General features: G+C 38.6%; 1 protein-coding gene across 1 annotated transcript in view; it reads left to right on the top strand.

Annotated features, from left to right (window-relative positions):
- The first annotated feature begins 4,486 nt into the window (after positions 1-4,486).
- Positions 4,487-21,276, top strand: part of LOC109423485 (scavenger receptor class B member 1) — a 52,166-nt gene continuing 35,376 nt past the window's right edge. Inside the window, exons 1-2 of the mRNA XM_019698456.3 lie at positions 4,487-5,466; positions 17,577-17,729. Coding sequence (XP_019554001.1) covers positions 17,687-17,729 — 43 coding nt within the window. The 5' untranslated portion in view covers positions 4,487-5,466; positions 17,577-17,686. The remainder of the gene's footprint in view (positions 5,467-17,576; positions 17,730-21,276) is intronic.

The following is a 21,276-nucleotide window of genomic DNA, read 5'->3' on the forward strand; positions in this document are numbered from 1 at the left end:
TTTGACAAAGTAAATCACAATTTTTTGTGGATGATTTTGAAGAAGTTTGGCATTCCGGAAAAATTTATCAATTGCATACAGAATTTGTACGCCAACGCTACATCCCGTGTTATGTCCAATGGTTACTTGACCCCTGAGATAAAGATAGAAAGCTCTGTTAGACAGGGCTGTCCGCTCAGCATGGTACTTTTCGTACTATACATTGAGCCTTTAATCAGGAAAATCACGCAAGGTATTCGTGGGGTGTTAATATCTGGAAATTTTATCCGAGTATTGGCCTACGCGGATGATCTGGTGATGTTTCTCAGGGATGACGTTGAGTTTGATTTGGTCCTTCAAATTATTAACTCCTACGCTGAAATATCCTGTATCAAGCTAAATATGGAAAAACCAGCATTCATTAGGATAAACAATGCAAAAGGTGGGCCACAACAGTTCAAAGAAGTTACAGAAATAAAAGTTCTTGGTGTTATTTTATCAGGACAGTGGTCATGGATTATCAAGCACAATTTTGATAAGCTTATCAAAGATATTCAATTCCGGTTAAACTTGCATAAATCAAGGAATCTTAATTTGATCCAAAGAACATGGTTAGTGAATATATTCGTGCTATCAAAATTGTGGTACATCTGTCAAGTTTTCCCTTCGAACAACCAACATATAGCGAAGCTTCTGAAAGTTGTCGGAAAATTTATTTGGGGACCAAAACAAATTTTCAAAGTCGAAAGGAACCAGTTGTACTTGGATTTTGAAAAAGGTGGCATAAAACTTATCGATATTGAATCAAAAGCTAAAGCTTTGTTTATTAAAAATGTTTTAAACTTAGATGGAGATCCAAACAGCGAAGATTTTGTGTTGCTGAACCATCCAAAGGTTCAATGTTTGGGCAGAAATACTAAGGAATGGGTAGAGCTTGCTCTTCGTGTAAAGGATAACCCTGTTTTAAAATCGGTGAAACTGCTATATTCGTATTTTGTGGATGAAAGGAAAATTTGTCCAAAAATTGAAAATGTTTTTCCGAACGTTATGTGGGAAAACATTTGGGAAAACTTGTCTCATGGGTTTATTCCAAGTGATTGTAAATCTCAAATGTTTTTACTGTACAACGATTTGATAATTTCAAAAGATAAATTAATGAAGTATAATATTGGAAGGCTGTCTACTAATATATGTGAATATTGTCAAATTGTTGAAAGCAATAAACACATTCTAACGCAATGTGTGTGTACCCTTAGCATAAGAACTTGGCTAGCCAATACTTTAGAAGAACGTGTGCGAATGAAAGTAGACGACCCAGAAGATATTCTTAGTTGGAAAATTGATACAAAAAACAAAAGACACAAGGCAGCTATGTGGTTAACAATGTTCACGTATACATATATTTGAAGTAGTTACCCAAACTGTAGTTTGTTTGTGCTTAAAAAGAATATTAGAGAAACCAGATGGAATTCCAGGAAATTTTTTCATAGAGTAATCAATGTAATACGGTAATCAAATTATAAGAGAAATGTAAGTGTTATAACGTTCAAGTAAAAAAAAAAAAAAAAAAAAAAAAAAAAGAAAAAGAGGCCGACGAGAAGTGGAAAAGAATGACGCGCCTCGAAGGCAGTCGAGAAATGCAAAGGAGGTGCTGTCACGAAATGAAAAAGGAAGACGCGCCTCGAAAACCGTCGAGGAAATGAAAAAAGGGACACGCCCCGAAGACTGTCGTTATTTTTCTAAGCTATCTATCACTTCGACATCTGGGGGCAGCTATGAGCCCTATGGGGAAAAAGTAACTCCGCCAAAAGTGCCATGGCATGCCTGAAACCTCCTGAAATGCCATGAAGCTCATTTACGTGAAGCTCAGCTGAGGGCATGTAAAGCTCCAGAAAATTTTTGCCCTCTGAAACCTCCTTAGGGGTCGTCCATAAATGACGTAGCTTTTTGGGGGGGAGGGGGGTGTTTGTGATTTTGTGACGAAGTGTGACGATAGGGGGGTAGGGGTTTATGATATGCTACGTAGCTTTCTACTAGGTCTATTGAAAAAAATATTTCATAATCAATAACATTTTTACTTGCATTAAGTATCATTATCCAGTAAATAAAAAAAATATTGCATTATTATACATTATTTTTTTTCCTTCACATTAATATAAATAACAAATAATGGAAATGGCTTCATTTCATAAGACATGCAGCTATCGGATGCAGCAACTGTATCTGAGAAAGTGATTTTGAAATCCTGCGTAAAGAATAATGTATTGTGTTTGCAGACAAAAATCAATTTCGCTCAAATGCTTCTCAAGACCAATAGTTTGCTGTTTGCTATAGGGCACTGCACGCTGCTAAGGTTGCAAAGGTAAATTTTTCTAAGTTTTTGGCATTACGACATTATTCCAGGAATTTCTTATATAGTTTCTATAGGACTTCCTCGAAGAATTCATCCAGCAATTTCTTAAGGAGCTCATCTAGGAGGAATTTCTTATTGGGTTCTTTATAGGTTTCCCCAACAGGAGAAGGATAACATTTCCACAGGAATTCCTACTGGGAATCCCAGAAAAAAACATTCTAAAAGGATCTGGAGGAATCTCAGAAGGAATCTCTGAAGGAACTTCCAGAAGAGTTTCAGAAGGAACTCCTGGAACAATCTTGAAAGGAAATAGAGAAATTTTAAAAGAAATTCCATGACGAGTACCTGGAGCAATTCTAGATGAACCTTTCAGATAAATCTTGAATAAACTTCTGGAAGAATCTCAGAAGGAGATATTTGGAGATTGTCAGAAGAAACTCCTGGTTTAATTTCTAAAGAAAGCACGGAAGAAATAATTGAAAGAATTCCGTAAGAAATTCCTGAAGGAATCCCGAAAATAACTTCAGGGGAATTCACGGAAGATTATCCAGAAATGATTGCTTCCGAATCCGTAAAGGGATTCCTCGCAGAATTCTTAGAGATCCTGGAGGAATCCTGGATGGAGTGAATAGAGGGATACCGGAAAAAGTTACTGGAGGAGTCCCGGGAAAAAAATCCTGGATAAATCCTAGAAGGAAGTCCTCGAGGAATCCCAGAAGAATCCAGGAAGGAATTCCCGAAGGAATCCAAAAAAGAACACCTGGAGGAATCCCAGAAGCAAATCCTGGGAGGGTTTTGAAAGAATGCCGGAGGGGTTACATGCCGAGTTCTTGGAATGAATATCTGAGTGAATTCCTGAAGGAAACCAAGAAGGAACTCCTGGAGGAATCCCGAAAGGAACTTCTTTAGGAAACACAGAAAGAAGTTCTGATGGAATCTCAAAAGAATTTCCGGTTAAAATCCCTGTAGAGATGTCCAAAGAAACTGCCGGTGGAAGAGAAAAGAAGCAAACCTTGAAAGGACTCCTGAAGCGGTTTCCTTGGATAAACTTTTAGAAAAACCTTAAAAAAACTCCTGTAGAAATCTCAGAAGGAGCTTTTGGAAGAATCTAAGAAGGAACGTCGGAATGAATTATTGGAGGGATCTTTGAAGAAACCCCTGAAGGAGTACAATAAGGAGAAATTCTCTAACGGAATCCCAAAGAAAATTCATGGAGAAATCCCAGAAGGAAGTGCTTGAGGAACTAAAAAGGGAGACATTCTCAAAAATGGGAATCCCAAAAGAAACTTCTTGAGGCATTCCAAAATGAACTTTTGTAAGAATTTTAGAAAAAACTCCTGCTGAGTCCTTCGAATGTCATGGTGAATTTTATTCAAGTGAAACCAATTTGATATTCTTAATAGATTTATTAGTGAGCAAACGAATATCTTCGGAAGAGCTTCTAGGCTAATATGGTATTGGGAGCATCAATTTCCTGTTCTTAGGCATCAAGCAGAACGATGGATGGATTATTGAGTCATTAACTTTGGTGATAATAATATCCACTGGTTGCATCTATGGTCTTGATGTCGGTGATCTGAACCTGGCAGTCGGCAATTTTTTCTTGCTATTGTGTTTTTTTCATTATATTCCATTAACATACCAGTTAAAATTGGAATCAGAAATAAGTTCGAGATTTTTTTACATGAAAATTTTGTTGAGGGGGGGGGGGTAGTTTAACAAGCTACGTCATTTATAGAGGGGGGTATCTGAATTTGTGACGAAATGCTACGAGGGGGGAGGGGGGTATTAAAAATCGCTTAAAAAAAGCTACGTCATTTATGGACGCCCCCTTAAATATTTTGAAATGCTTCGAAATGCCTCTGAAACTACTTTGAAGCTCCACTAAAATTCTGTGAATCTTTTTGGAAGTCCTCTTAAACCAACTGAAATTCCTCTGAAACAGCCTAAAACGCATCTGAAACCCCTCTGAGGCTCACATAGGCGGCGTACTTAAGGAAATGTATGACTCGTGCAGAACAATTATAATTTTACAACTCGATGCATAAATAACTATTAAGCATTTTTGATCATGTAAAAAGATTGAGGATCAATTTCTGTGTTAGCGTAACATACAATTGCTATAAATTTCTCAAATAAGAAGTCAACATTTGAACAATTCTTGAACAATTTTATGTTGCCATAGCCAAACATCTATGAAGGTGATTATTACATGATCTTTGCAATTTTCCTTTGCCAACTACTGATCACGGTTGAGACTAGCAGCAACATAACCTGCGTATAGCGGATTAGTCATCATACTCATCTCACCTGTAGGTATCTCCACCTTCTAAGAACGTTTCACCTGCCGGGTGGCGCTCAACTCTCTCTCGCTCTCTTGAAAAGTGCTGATCGCGTGCCGGGGTCGGAAGTCGTTCTCGTTGTGGCTGATGCTGGTCAGGAGATGACGCTTACGATGCCGATGGATGACGACGACGGTGGCGGCGGCGGTGGCGGCGACTCCGACGATGATCTTACTGTGTAGCAGTGTATTACACCGCGAGATGTGTTTTTTTTTCTGCTCGCCGCTGTTTGCAGGCAGGTACTCGTCGGGTTCCTAGTAGTAACGACGATGCAGACGAAGCCTTCATATATAAGTACAGGGGCTAGTGATGCTGTACTCCTATTTTATCGGGTACTTCCAAGTGACGAGGATCTCGCAGATTCTCGCGGTTCCGCGTTCTGTCGTTGATCGCATCCTGGATCAAAAGGTTGGATTGATGTGTGCATTGAAAAGGACTGTTAATTAGCGTGAAAAGGGTGATTGAGAACTTACACGAATAATAATCGATAACTACGAGTTTTCAACATGTGAGTGAGATCCTAGGTGATATCCTTTGAATAAGAAGAAAAAAAAAATAAAAAAAAAAAAAGAATAAAAAATCGATGTTTAATTCAAATTGTGCAAGTGGAATGTAAGACATCTCCTGAAAAAAAAAGTTGAATTTGAGCAATTGTGCAGTTGTTGTAATACTTGATGAAACATTGTGTGTCGATGATTGCTGATTAAAGAAAACTCCGACTAGTTAGAACGACAGAATTTGGATACCGAGCTGGACACGAGCTACTCATTGGAATATTTATTGATCACTTGGGTGAGTATGAAGGAAATCAATCAGGTGTACTTTCCTAATCCAATTCTGTCGGGAAGGTGGGGAATGTTCTGGGTTCTGAACTCGATTTTGTCCAAATTCTTTCAATGTAGGTTAATGAATAACACAAATTATCTAAAGATTTTCCGCGTGGATTCTCTAAAAATATTTTGCGATTCCACAGTAAAGTTCTTCTTGGTACCAATAGTGGTGCTATTAGTAGCTCCAAATGTTCCCGAATCTCCGTTACGAGTGTAGATTCAAAGGCCTTAACTCCAGAACGATTTGGATGGTCTTGGACGTTGTTGCATATGTCAACAATTATAAACTACCTTGCAAAATCTCAATGCTTTGAACAGAATGAGCTGTGTGATATTTTGAAATGAGTATTGATATGCAGGACTCAACTCTATGAAGTTTTGAGAAATTTCGGAAATGATTGGTTATCTGGAAGTTCATCTCCCACGCCTTGTATAGCACCAGATAACCGAGTGGGATGAGTTCATATACGTGTGACCAAGGGCTTCCCGACAAAAATATAAGAGAATCCTAACAAATCATGATATTTATAACTGATTGTGATATAGTCATGTTCAATATCCTTGGTGTTTTCAAAATACTATATGTTAATTATATCATATCATGTTATAAATGTTGTTTGATAACTCATTGTATTATAATTTAGTTTTGAGTCTTCGACATTTGAAAAATAATATAACAAAATTGTGTCGAGTTTTGATAGAAACTAGTAATCCTGAGGCTAAAATTCATATCACATTTTGTTATAATTTTGAAACGATTATAACAAAATAGGTTATAATCTTGATTGTACTTTTTGATACAATTTTAGATATTTTTACATCATCCTGCATCTAGTTTATAACATAATAAGAAAAATAATATAAGATCACACATAATATGATATCAACTTGATATAATTTTCGGGTTGGTATAAAAATGAAAGTTCTCACAAATAGCAATGTAAATTATATGAACTTATTACCTTGATACCTTGTTGGCGTATAGTATAGCACCATCTTCGTCGGTCTTAAGGACAAACGTCTTGAAATCCCGCTTCAAAAGTGCATGAGAGCAAAAAACGCACAAATCTCAAGCAGCAACCTTCAAACAACAGTGCATTTTATTATTCTGTTCTTGCTCACTTGCAATAAGCTTAAAATAAGTAAATCAAATGCGCTGGTTTTGTTTACGAAGAGATTTGTGCCTTCGAAATCGTGAGTAGGTGCCAAAGTCGGCCATTGTGGCGGCCATCTTGGGATTCTAACAAGTCTGTCCTTAAGCCATGTTCGTTCAGTTTCCCCGAACGTAGAGGTTCTCAGGCCGTCTTCAATCGCGTGCAGCCAGTGCATTCGCGGCCGTCCACGAAGTCGCCGGCCCATGCCTGACTCCCTGCCGAATATTGTTCTCGATATTTTGTCTTCTGATATGACGCTACGTGTCAAGCTGCTACGCTGAAGTCTGCCTTATTTTCCAAATACTTCCTTCATTGATTCGTGATTCATACGTCTGCGTCATACCATTTTCTTGTTTCTTAACGAAGAAATGTTCACAGCACTTTGCACCAGTGAATCAAAAATCAACCATCGCGCAACAATAATGACAATGTCGCAACCTGTATTTGTTGCGACAATCCACCCAATGCGACATAAGTTTGTCCCAAATTGAAAATAATAAGATAAACATCGTACAACACGAGTTTAGAGATTTTTAAGCCTTGCATTGCAATTTTCGAACGGTAACTTCGAGTCGGTAAACACTGCAACTCTGTTGAAGATCTATCATCAAACAGCTTCGACTTTGGGTGAGTAGTAATTGATTATTCACGAGTTGAAAAGTACACAACAAATTCAGTTTCTGTTTTGTCTGCAACAAAAAAAAACGAGATCATGTCATTATCTGTTACCAGTAGAGATAAAGAGTAATCGTCGCGCCTTCTTTGTTGCTTGTTTTGTGCCTCTTTTGTCTGACAATTCTGTTCACTGCTTTGCACTCAAAATCTCTCGGTCTACCTCCGTGTGACCTTAAAGGGCCACTAGAAGAGTCAGCGATGTTCTCAAGGATGTTCTTAATAATAAGGCCCTCTTTCCAATGCACATAAAAATTAGGGTGGCCCATATTTTCAAAGACATGTACATTTCTCGGAATAGTTTAGTTTTTATTTTATTTATTTAAGAGTTGCTTTTCTGAATTAGCTTAAGGTGGTTCTAGAAAAACCGATTTTCTATCTTTTTCAGTTTCAAGTTTGCATCAAAATCACCAAGAAACACTTATAGAGCATTTGAAGACGCGTCGTTTCGTGCGTGGAGATGGTTGTTATATCTTTTAGTTTAAAAGTTACAGGTGTTTTTCTTTGAAAATCATAGTTTTTTTTTGAAAAGTTGGGGGCAAACATAAAAATATCTCTTATCAGCATTCAAAAGAAGAAATATTGTTTTAATAAAAAAAAATTGAAGGGGTGTTATTTTTAAAACTCAGGGAAAAAGAGTAGATAAGTGCCGATTTTTTCTAGAAAATCATCATTATCTTTTGAACGGAATGACCCACCGGCTGCAGCGCCTGTTCTCGAAACCTAAAGACTCATTCTTCGGGAATCCTCCTCTCTCGACGTGTTTCCCTCCACCGTATGGTCAGTCGCTCTTGTATTCCGACCGCGCCCAGATGGTCGGCGAGCTTTTTCTCCATGGCATGACGAAAGCTCCTTCGTCCTGGAACGCAAATACCGAAACTGTTTTTCCTCTGCAGTGCAGCTGTACCGGAACGATCCGGAACAAGACCAAACAGTTTGGCCTTATGAGTACACTCAGCCCGACCGTGTTTCCGACCGGATGCATGAGCGAGTTGTGGAGCTCTCTGCCGATGTTGAGGCAGACATGGCACAACTTCTCGCGGGTCACCAGCTTCAAGCGCTCAGCGTACCGTAACTCCTTGAAATCCGCGCAGTACCGCAAACGATGGTCCGTGGATTGACACATCTTGCACGGTTTCAGCATTCTCTCTTCACTTGTATTATCGGTCGAACTGCTGGCTTCGCAGTGACCGTATAGTACAGCCTCATTCAAACTCTCCTTTTCGGATTGGGAATCTGGTTCGGATGACGGCGATAGATTGAACTCCACGTCAACGTTAGCTTCGCAGGCGTCTGTCACAATGTCCATCAGGAAATCCGTCAGCGTCCGCATCGTTGTTTCCTCTCGACCTCGCCGGTAATGGACCTACTCACGCTTTTCCCGATCCTGCAGCTTGGCAACCAGCGACCTTATCAGCGGGTTGACGTGGTGTTGCCGTAGATCCGCTGCCTCCAGATGGCCGCAAAGTTGCTCCACCGAATTTCCGAATGGAACAAAACTCCTCAGACTGTCCGGCCTCGGAGGTTCTAGCCGGTTCACCTCTTCCAGCAAGCATTGAAGCAGTTGTTCCGGGCGGCCGAAGTGTTTTTCGATGACCTGCGGGATGGTTTCGGGAAGTAGTAACTGCCCAGACACCAGTTCGAGGGCATCGCCTCCCAGCGCTTCCTGAAGTCGCATTAGGTTTTCGTGGTGCATGTAGCCGTATACATCATTGGACGTTTTATAGGCTGCGTAGAACAATGTCCACTGTGCTGGTTTGCCGGGTAATTTCTGGAGTTTGTAGGTTAACCCCCCGTATTGGCTGGCACTTCCCACTTTCTGGCACGTCTTCTTTGGAGCACTTGTTCTCACCCTCGCTTCCATGGATGCATCCGAGCTCTGGGTTGACAGATCGGAATCGTCGGAGTTTTCGTCGTCCTCGTCTTCTTCGTCGATGCTCTCGTAGTCTCACGTTAGCTTCTTCACGTTCGCCTTTCTCAGTTTCAACACGTTTGAGTTTACTTCGCAGGAAGGACCCGCTCGCGAAACGTCCTTGACTACTTTCGGCGTCGGCTTCGACTTTTGACCCGAAAGTTCCGCTAACTCTTCATCCATTGGTTGAACATTTAATAAAAATGAATACTATTTTAAATTGAATCGAGTGAAAATTATTGACAGTTCAATCAACAATCTCAACTCAAAGGGTGCTATTACACTCTTTGCCCAGACGCCAAATATTTGACCACTTTTGACAGATAAATTTTGGCAGGTTGTTTGGCTCTGTTTGTCCCTATTCGTTTTTCGGGAGTGACAAACATTTTTGTTTGCCAGGTACACCTTGGTCAAAATTTAACTGTCAAAAGTGGTCAGTTTAGTTTGTTTAAAAAAGGTATGGCGAATCACATTAAAAACAATATCAATAACTTTATTATACATTAGTAGATAGATATTATGTTTCCAGTTCAAAACCGAATTAGCGACATTTTTTCTTTGACTTCCGCTGCTTTTGCCTTGCGTTAAACACAATGTCGGAAGTGGGGCGCTGTATTGTACACCTGGTGCTCTATACAGCGCCCCACTTCCGACATAGTGTTTAACGCAAGGCAAAAGCAGCGGAAGTCAAAGAAAAAATGTCGCTAATTCGGTTTTGAACTGGAAACATAATAACAATAGCTAGTTCAACTAACTGCTAAAAACGACCCTTTAAAAGAACTTAAGTTCATTAGGAATCGTATAAACTAGACTACTTTAATACTTTGTGAAATAAATGAAATGAAAATGAAATGAATGAAATATTTGGCATTGGTCAAAGAGTGTCATACTAGCTAAAGTCTACATTGACCAAACCTGACCAAACTATAAAATCCGTCGGCAAGAAACGTCAAAAATGAAATCACCCCTTGTTGTTTTATGGTCAGCGCAAAAAGCTCGATAGGATGATACTTTTTCGTACGAATAATCGCTTTGGTGGCAGAGAATTGGGTTGTTCAGTGAATTAAATATTGCCAGTTTGTTTAGCCTAATCGAAAGAGGTCATTTTTCTGAGTATAAGGTGATTTTATTGCATTACAATTCCTTTGTTTTGATGGTTAAATAAACAAAACATTTTTAATTTACGTGGATAGAATGACAGTTCAATCGATAAAGTGACAGTTCGCCCCGAACAAAAAATTTTCCCCATACAAACTTTAAAAGCATTTTAAAAATAGTTCCCGGACACCAAAAATGATGAAATTTTGGATTTCGACTAATTTTTGGACGGAGATTCCGATTATGCAAAAATCTGGATACCCCTAAAGAACCCAATTATCAACATGGCTGCCGATGCTGATGATGCCGTAAAAAGCCATCAGCTCCAGATTTCCCTGCACTGTCAAAATTCTCAATCTTTTTTTATTGTGTTTTGATCTTATGAAAATAACTGGAGTTTTAGCGGCCTTGAAAGATTCGTGGCCAATAATCTCCGGATTATTGGCTTATACAGGGGATAGTCAAAATAATTGGGACAGTTAAAATTTTCACTTAAAAAAATTCAACTAGCTGTAACTTTTCGAAAAGGGTATCAACTGTTCTCAAATTTTTACTGTAAGTTCATCATATAGGGTGCCTGTACCAGTTGTCGCACTACCTAAGGAAAACTATTTCTACAAAAATAAGAAGAAGACCGACGAATGTCATCGATATGTCAAATGATTGATAAGTTGTGATACTTTACAGGAAAAATATAGAAACGGAGCCAAAACTACTTTTAGTATTTATTACAGCGTGTGCCAATCATAGAAACCCTGTACCAGTTATGGACACATATTTTAATTTGGGTTCAACAAGGTTTTACATGCATTCCTTATGGGATTAGCCATAACTGGTACACTATTGCGAAATAGGGTGCAAGAAAGCCGAAAAGTTAAGGAAAATGATTTATTTTTTTTCTTTTAATTGTCTTTTTTATTTCTATCATAATTTGAGCAAATAGTGAAGTTTGAATGATTGCAACCAGCTCTTGTGAACGTGATCTGTTGTTCACGATATTTTTCTTGTTGATTTGCATAATTAAAATCCAGTTTCGAGAATATTCTTGACCGATTCCTGGCAGAAACTTTCAACAGTGAATGCCATTTGAATTGTCATTTCTTCGCAACTGCGTACTGCGATCAAAGCAAAAAAATTTCTTGGACGACTCAGGCAAGGAATTTCCAATGCATCAAGATAGGTCGAGAAATTCTTTCTGATCTGCAAACAGCCCTTAAAGGTTGAAAACCCACTATGGCGAATTTGATGTATTATAGCCATAACTGGTACACTGAGCCTAGTTGTGTATCAGTGGTATAAATATGGAAAAGATCGGGCTATTCTACACGAAGTTAAAAGGATTCTAGAAAAAGGTATAATTATCAGATAGCCAACTTTGAGCTGTTATATCTTCGGATTCAACTAACCGAATGCAATGAAATTTTTATAATTTATGACTAATGTAATGAGCCATTTAAATCTTCTGACTAAACTTGAAATTCTTAACACGAAAGAAAACTACAACGACTAGATTATTTTTTTTAATAAAACACCAATTTTAAAAAACTTCATCATCGTTCCGAGCTGGTAATTATAGTTTATTTAAATTCCCTCTAATTGACTTGAATATATTTTGTTTCGAAGGAAAGCAACCAAATGGTAGGCATTTAGTTGAACAATTAATGGGATGCATATGATAAGTAGATAAGTTTACTAAAAACCATAGAAAAAATTGAATCGCTTTAACTTTTTTTTATTATTATAATTTCAAATTGAGACAAACGTTGTTCAAAGTTCATTATATTTGTCATAAATGATCAAAATTGCATTGCATTCGGTTCAATGAATAATATAACAGCTCACGGTTGGCTATAGGATACATATTAGAGTGGGTCAACGTTGTATGGAGAAACTTTAAATTTGATCGTATCAACCCGGAACAAAGCTTTCTCAATCTATATTAACGCCCAAAACAACTGTGCAAAATTTGGGAGCGATTGGTTGCTTCCCCGTATTCCGCATTGCGATTGAAATTTGTATGAAAATTAGAATGGGAAAACGTACTTTTTTGCATTTTACTAAAAATTTTAATTACTTTAACTAATACCATGTAACTAATGAAGTTAAAGTATAGCCTAGGATATGACGAAGAACTTTGCCGTTATGAAAAAAATGCAAAAAAGCACGTTTTCCCATACTAAATTCCATACAAATTTTCTATCGCAATGCGGAATACGGGGAAGCAACCAATCGCTCCCAAATTTTGCAGTTGTTTAGGACGCTAAAATGAATCGAAAAAGCTTTGTTCCGAAAAATCGACTTTGTTGACCCAGTCTAATACATTTACCTTTTTCTAGAATCTTTCTAACTTCATGTAGTCCGATCATTTCCAAATTTGAACACTGATACACAACTAGTTGATGAACTTACAGTAAAAATTTGAGAAAAGGGTATCAACTATTCGAAAAGTTACAGCTAGTTGAAAATTTTTTTAAAAGTGAAAATTTTATCTGTCCCAATTATTTTGACTATCCCCTGTACGTCATCTCAGAGGAATCACACGTTTGATTGCTGGATCGTCTGCCGATTATGATAATTATTTATTATGATCACCACCCAAGTAACACAGAAAACATCTTTGGCAATCAGAATGTCAAAGGATGTATTACAATAGTAATATAAGTGAATCAGAAAGCATGTTATGTTTTAATTATGATCTTATTGTGTTAGCCGATCGACTATTGATGACATTCAACTGAAAAAAATATTTGAGTATCTCAAGTCTAAAATACGTATATAATACGAAAATATAACATTAGTAGAGCATCACGAACGAAGCACAACTTTGTTTACATTAAAGCAACAGAGGTTTTATTTCAGGGCCCATATAGCCGAGGCGGTAAACGCACGGGTATTCAGCATGACTATGCTGAGGGTGACGGGTTCGATTCCCGGTCGGTCCAGGATCTTTTCGTAAAGGAAATTTCCTTGACTTCCTTGGGCATAGAGTATCTTCGTGCCTGCCACACGATATACACATGCAAAAATGGTCATTGGCAGAGGAAGCTCTCAGTTAAAAACTGTGGAAGTGCTCATTGAACACTAAGCTGAGAAGCAGGCTTTGTCCCAGTGAGGACGTTACGCCAAGAAGATAGATAGATAGATAGGTTTTATTTCATAAGTTATAACATTATCGCAATGCATTTAGCAGCAGGTTTGAATTTTCTGAATGTTCATAACTGCGGCCAAAAAATAAACACAGATTGCTGCGCAGCCGTAATGGCTCATAGATTGCTCCGAAAGATCTCCGATGAGCAAGATTATGTCGAAGTGGAGTCACGTCAACTGTTGCAGGGCGCGAAGGATGGCGGCTGTAAAAAAAGAACCTATCCGAATAAGTTGGTGATGAATTTGGTGGCATAACTCGTTGGATTGTTGATGTTGAAGGAGTAGATGCACGGCGGCATAGTAGCTGCTCACAAATAATCTTGGGCGTCACCAAGCTTTCATTATCGCCCTCTCATCACCAACAAATCAGATAACAAATCTGGAGCACCATTTGAAAAGGGCCCAAGAGGTCTTGTGTCTTTTTTCGAAAACGCTCCGTAGGGCCTAACAGCAACCCTCCCACGAAAATAAACACCGTTATCCGAAAGATCGATGTTTGCTCTATCTGATAACGGTCTTAGTTTGTGTAAATAAGTTGATGGGGGCTCAGGAGCGACGTGTGAAGTCATTGTTTACCAATGCTTGTATGCCCTTTTCAAATGTTGCTCCAGAAATAATAAAAAACCACTTACTGCAATGTTTACTTTTTATTTTGACCGATGCTCATTTTGATATAATGTCTTCTAAACTAAGCTGTAATTTAGTTATTTTAACGTTGCAATTATGATCACAAAACATAGTTACAGATCTGCAATATGTTTGTTGAAAATATGTTATTTAAATGTATTATAATCGTAAGAATAACTCCTTTCATAAATTTACTGTAAGGTTGTTCTACGGATGTATTATTAGCGTAATTTAAACAAACATCTGCATTCCAGCGCAGAGTCGGTTGACGTGGAGTTTAGAGAAATAATCCAGATTACAGTACATGATAAAAATATGTATACTAAAAATGCTCTACTCTAACGTGAGCCAAAAAGTAGAAATAAATATCAGATCTGAAAAATATGTATTCTTAATTCCAGTACTTGTTCAAATTTTCTGTACGGCACTGTAAGAATCGTTTGATATCTGCCATATTGATTCTTTTTCGGGTGGATTCCAGAAATGGATGCAAAAACAACCGATTTTGGTTGACTTATGTTATTATTGTTAATTGATATAAGCAGCGCTTAAAATATGAATGAGCAAAATGAGAAGTTTCACCATCAATCTGGAAGCGCATGCAATATAGCGCTACTATTATTGAGAGTAGACCATTTTCTGAAGAGTTCTCCGAATATTTTACAAACATTGACTCAATATATCCAGCCTGATACACGGTTTATATGGGAAAATATAAAAAATGGAAAAACTCCAACCCCTGTATACTTTTCGAGTTTCATTTTGGTCCCATATCAACTGTGCAAAATTTCAGATCGATCGGAAAAACTATATTTTAGCGCCCGCCATTCTTAGTTTTTCATACGATTTACTATGGGGAAAATTTACTTCTTCAAAGAAAAATCGCTTGAGGTCACACATTGATCCCTAAAAATAAGTCGTTGAATGATTTCTGTAGATAGCTTCACGAGGAATCAGACCTCCGAAGACCGCAAAGCAATGCGACATTCGTGGAAAAAGTTATTAAGCCTTACCCGATCGATAAAATGACGTGATTTTATTATTTATTGTTATTCCTTACATGTTAATCAGCGTTGGCATGCCATTCGGTTTTCGATCAATAACTTTTTCCACATGCTTTAGATCGCTTTGCGGTTCTCAGAGGGTTTGTTCCTCGTAAAATTTCCAACAGAAATCATTCATCGATATATTTTTAGGGGTTGAGGGGCAACCTGTGACGGTTTTTCTTTGAAAAAGTGATTTTCCCCATAGTAAATCGTGAAAACTTAAAACGGCTGGCGCTTATATATAGTTTCTCCGATCGAGCTGAAATTTTGATATGGGGCCAAAATGGAACTCAAAAAGTGTACAGAAGTAAAATGTCTTTTTGTGTCCCACGCCAATATCCATGTTGCATGTTTAAGTCGTCGACGAGGACAAAATTTTGTTTATAGATAAAATTTATTTTGTTTAGCGCCATTCTAGATACTACAAGTACTTATAATTGTGTATATTTGGTATTATAAATGCATTGTATCGGTTATACAACTTCCAAACCGCTTGAATCCAACCAATGCAAATGGTATGTTGTACAAAAGTTTTTTTCAAGTTTTATCACTGAGAAAATATTTTATTAAAACTAGTAAATGTGATTGCATTATATGTGTTTTTTCCAAGTTCTATCCTTGATAAATATCTTGATATAAGAAAGGGAGTTGAATGGTTTGTAGTTTGCTCGAAATTTTTAGTACTATAAGTGTATTAGGATACATCTTGTATAACATGTACGATGTTTTATAAGCCGCCATTTTTTGCGCTGTTTTGACTTTATAAGTGTTCAAAAAAGAGTAAATAATTCCAAAAAAAAATACACCATCCTAAGTATGAATGGTGAAATTCAAACTGTAATATAACATGTCGTGTTACTTGGGCAATTCGGTGAGCTCATTCCATACGAATCATACTACAATTCATCATATTGTACATTTGAAGTTTATGGGTAGAGGGCAATTGATAAGGTATCAAGCCATTTGTAGACTGGATGAGGGGAGGGAGTCATGGTCACCAAATTAAAGAATCAAAATCATCGCAACCAACACTATTTTTACTAAACATAGAGTATATAAAATACTTGAAGTTGTGAGTCCTGCCATTACCATTCGCCAAATCTTCGGTTTCGACATGAATTTGACGCGTGACGCGACTCGAATTTCCCAAACGGTTTAACGGTGCCTAATGATTGATGATTTTTCCCTTGCGTCTTTGCTTACGGTTTGCGTTCACTCTGGACGGCACTCTAGTAGGTACATTGCGCAGATGCGTTAGTTGCGTGAAATTGTTATGCAAACATACCAATATTTTAGCTGCGTGCGCCCAGTGATTTTGCTGCCACTTGTTTGACGTTAATCCCAAATGACGTGTGTAAATTATTCAATTAGGGAATTGAATATGTACACGTCGCACGTGAAAATCTCATTTCAACAATTTAGGTTGATGTCATTTCATCGTATGTATGAGTAATTCAATAATAAGAGAAAGTAACTGAATATGTTTCTGTTGATACATTATGCAAAAATAATAAAATGAATGTTCTCTTAAATATGGAATACACAATATTCTGAAAATCTTGAAGCAAGAATTTAGTGGAGGATTTAGAAGATTAAACCGCCAAACAATTGAAACTAAACAAATAACAATTTAATTAACAGTTCAAAAGCACAGTTACTTTGCCAATAACGTATAGGAACTGCAATGTAATTGAATGTAAATAACGTGTGGTTACATAAATCCTTTAGTATGCCGACGTGTTGAGTACGACGAATATCGTGTAAACGTGATGTTTTTTTTTAATTCTCACGCAATCGTTTGCTTATCAGGAAAGATGCTTTTATGCAAAGCTTGTGGAAAATCCATCGCGTGATCGAACCTTAGTTTTTATCCTCTAATACATCTGAAATCGTAACATAAAGGCAATAAAATTCTAGGGTGAGAACGCAAACTGACAGATTTCTTGCAATTGTTTTTCTATTTCCTTTTTTGCCGTAATCTGGGTTGTAATTGATCAGCGGGGTAAAGCTAATCACTATGATATCATCATTCAGCTCTTGAGGTTTTGGTAAATAATTCAACGAAGTCTATAGTTCTTTCCAAGCGTGTAAAGAAGTGCCTTCATTTGCATATTCTACACAGATTCAAGATAGTAAAAATGTAATCCATATGGTGTGACACTTTTTCTGTAAAGTGTTCTGCAAATATGAATGCAACTGAATGTAAAACTGGATATTCTAATTCGATTAGGTTTTTCTTTGTTCAGTTCTTATTTACACAAATCTGCTTATTGAAGTGAAGGAGGAGCAATCGTCAGCCGTTTTCAGTTCCAGTAGCCAACGGAACATGGTACTACAGTTACTAATCACCGAGTCAAGCAGTATATGCAATGTAATACTATTAATAGTGTACTTTTTTCTGTATGTTTTCCTACAGGAGTCACCTGAAAATGGTTGCCTAGGTGAGCAATAAATCGTGTCGCGAACGTAGCGGTTGACACAGGTCTGGTACTTCAATCGAAGAAAAACTAGAAGTAGCTCTTCAAGATGACGACTACTCCCGTGATTCCGCTGGATGCTGGACGGAAGCGTAAGTACTGTTTGAGTTACATCTACATATTGTTGTTATGTAAGAAAAAAACAATGCTCCTGTTTCAATTGTGTTTTATTGTATAAAATTCAAAATTTAACATTGATCGGTATGATTATTTTTTTTATTTAGGTATTTTTAAAACTCAGTCTGATAAAAATGAAAATCTGTTCCATTTGGTTGAAAAATTACTCGAGTACTGTTATGCAATATGCATTTCAATCTGTTTAACAGATGCATAATAGTTATTTATGTAACAAGTTGCAAAAAGTTGATTTTTTCAGCACGAGTCGTACATTTAGCCAACGAGGCTTGCCGAGTTGGATAAATACGAAGAGTGCTGAAAAAATCGAGTTTTGCAACGAGTTCCATACAAAATTTTATGCTATGATTTTTTCATTATATTACTCATTTGAGTTGCATAATGTTCATTATGCAACTCAAATGAGTTGCATAATGAATATTATGCAACTATTTTTCATTATGCAACTCGTTTCAGTTGCATAATGAACCGGTACGGGAAAGTTGGTCATTATGGTACTGAAATGAGTAGTATAAAATAGAAATTATGATACTGAATTGCATAAAACTTATTCCACAATATGAATCCTTAGGATATCTTATTTTCCACCTCAATAGTTTTCTCAGAGCTGAAACATGCAAAGTTTAAAGAGCCCCAGTTCAAACATTTGTGGACGATCAATAATGAGACTTAATCCAATTACTAAATTGGTATTCCGACGACTTGTTTACTAGCTAAATTTGAGTTCTGACATTCATTATCTCATTAACGAGATTTTTCCCAAATTAAAAATCAGTTAGAATCTGATCTTTGGACAACTATAATTTACTGATTACTATTCCAATCCTGGTTGAGCCCAAACACGCTCGCTCAGCAAACGTGAATATCACCTTCTCAACGGAAAACAACAGCCTTCGTTAATCACAGTTTGCACACTCCTCCGCCGCCGCGCGCGCCGTGTTGAATGGGCGTGTGAGCCACAACCATTCAGGCAGCACGAGCTTGCTAACGGCATACTAAGTTAAACGTGATACACCCCGGGCCAGACACCACTACTGGGACCTCACAGATTCCCACCGCGGCGGCCGGCGCGTGGTAAACACACTTAACACGTGACTGGACCTTCTTCGCCTGTTGGCAAATCGCACTGGTAGCCTCTAATCGTTTTAGTTCTACTCTAGACAGGCAGGCTGGTAAATCCTTGAAGCGTCAACCGTCAAGTGCGAAAGCGAAGCTTGTTGCACACGGTTTTCTCAATGAACCAAGAATCTCGCACTCACTTATCAATTCTGTTGTTAACGTCTTCGGATCTGTCGTTCCACTTTGGTGCTCTAGCTATGTAGATATTGCGTAACTGCGCTTGGTCAAAACGGAAAGAATTTACTACCGTCTTGCTCCGCTCATTCGACATGTTTCAATTCGTACCGATAATTTTGATATTTGTCGAATTATGTACATAATAAGTGATGAAATGCACAGGTTGCGCTTCAGGGGGATTCTGGAGCCTATTAGCCCTCCTAAGATGTCAGGTTAGGTGGTGTACCCGCTGGTGTACTACACGTTCAGCGCGCCTGCCTGGGTCATATTGACCCCAACATCCTACTAAGTTTAAAGGCGTCCAAAGGGGTTTCAGAGGTATTTCCAATTGATTATGCTTATTTCAAGGGCGTATCAATGGGATTACGGATGTTGCAGGGGCGTTTTAAAGCATATCAGATAAGGGCCGTGTCAGAGGGTTTCAACTACACCCTTAAATCAAAGGCTTTTTCACGGGCGCTTCAAAAGATATTGTGATGGGGACCCTGAAAATCCTCTGTATCTTTTTGAAATGCCTCTAAAATCCCCCTAAGACCGGCTCGGACCGCATGCAACGTACCTGATACCCTCCGAAACCCAAGAAAACGCCTTCGTAATGTCTCCGTAACGCCTGAATCCCAAAAATGCTATAAAACTTCCTGAAATGCCTCCAAAACCCATCTAAAACTCCCTCAGATCTTATGTAACGCACCTGAGACGTTCCGAAACCCCCGTAAACTCCTCCGTAACGCTTTCAAAAAGTTATCGAATCTCGCCGAAAATGCTCTGAAACTTCCTAAAATGCCTTTAAAATCTCCCTAAAACCCCCTCGGACTCCATGTAACATCCCAATCTAAGAATGTTATGAGATTTCCTGAAATGCCTCCGAAACCCCTTAAGACCCACTCGGAACCATGTAACGCACGTGAGATCCTCGCAAACCACCGAAAACGTACCAGTAACGCCTCTAAAGCCTGTCGAAAGTCCTCTGAAACTCTCTGCAATGATTTCTAATACTCCCTCAGACCCCCAAAAGCCCCCTGAGATCTCCTGGTACCCCGCTGAAACATCTATTTGGACCCCTTGGAACGCTTCTGCAACCTCCCTTTGCTTTCCCCTATACCATCACCTGGCCGCCGTTGCAACAGTTACCGTCATTATTAAATTTTCCTATGCACAATATTGGTTCTGACTAGCTTTCCCTCTTTTCATGCAGGGCAGTAAAAAGTTACATAAATTAAAAGTGCATAACAATAACATGCATAAAAAGAGGTTTTAATTAATCTTCATTACGACGCCTTGCGAAAATGTTATGGTTTCCCATATGTTGCAGTATAATTGATGCAGTAGTTGTCCAGATACTATGGGGTCAGCTTTGAGAATCTCGGCTGATATGTGATCGACACCCGGGGCTCTGTTCGATGCTACGGATGACTGGGTTTCCGAAGTGCTCGAACCAGTCTTTCAGCTTTCTTTTGATACAACCTGTCACCGAGAAAAGCCAATGCAACCAAACTGTTATATATTGCGCGGTGATTACTCAAGTTTATTTTTCAGCTGGTTAGCCGGGTCTTTCAACAGCATAGTAGCATTCATCTTAGTCCTACTAATGTGACTTGAGGCATCGTAAAGGAGACGAATGTCGCCGGCTTTTTGGCCTTCGTCGGTTAGGGAGTCCGCCTAAGCTCTTTTGTCCCGTCTACAGGAGCGTTTCACTCCCTTTCCGTGAGCCGAATAGCGCTGACGGGCTACGGCTTTTGCACCTCGTGTTTTCGCTCGCTCCATCTATTTATCTTCCTTCAGGTGCCATCTGTGATCCATTGCTTTCTCTGAGTGCGTAGCTCACTCAAACTAATTCTCGCCGGTGGCGATGAAGGTGTTCTTGATGGCGCTCCATTGATCTTCTACGCTTCCACCTGCTGGAATATCCGCAGCGCGGTTCTCTAGCTCCTCGAAGAAGGACCTTTTCACCACAGCGTCTTCCAGTCGGCGTGTGTTGAACCGGCGTACGAATTTCTCCTTCTGTCGATGGATCCTGGTAACGCTCAGACCATGGCGTCCCATGCCATCACGTGCTCATAGTCCGAGTTGTCGGAACCAACCTTCGCATCTAAACCTTGGAATTTAATTCACGACAGCATTCAGTTGGCTGTAAAAGTTCTCTTTGTCTTGCATTTCGGCTGCATCCGTTGTCGCATAACATTGGACATGATGAAGTTTTGAACCCGT

The sequence above is a fragment of the Aedes albopictus genome, chromosome 1 (assembly GCF_035046485.1).
Source record: "Aedes albopictus strain Foshan chromosome 1, AalbF5, whole genome shotgun sequence".
NCBI classification, from domain to species: domain Eukaryota; kingdom Metazoa; phylum Arthropoda; class Insecta; order Diptera; family Culicidae; genus Aedes; species Aedes albopictus.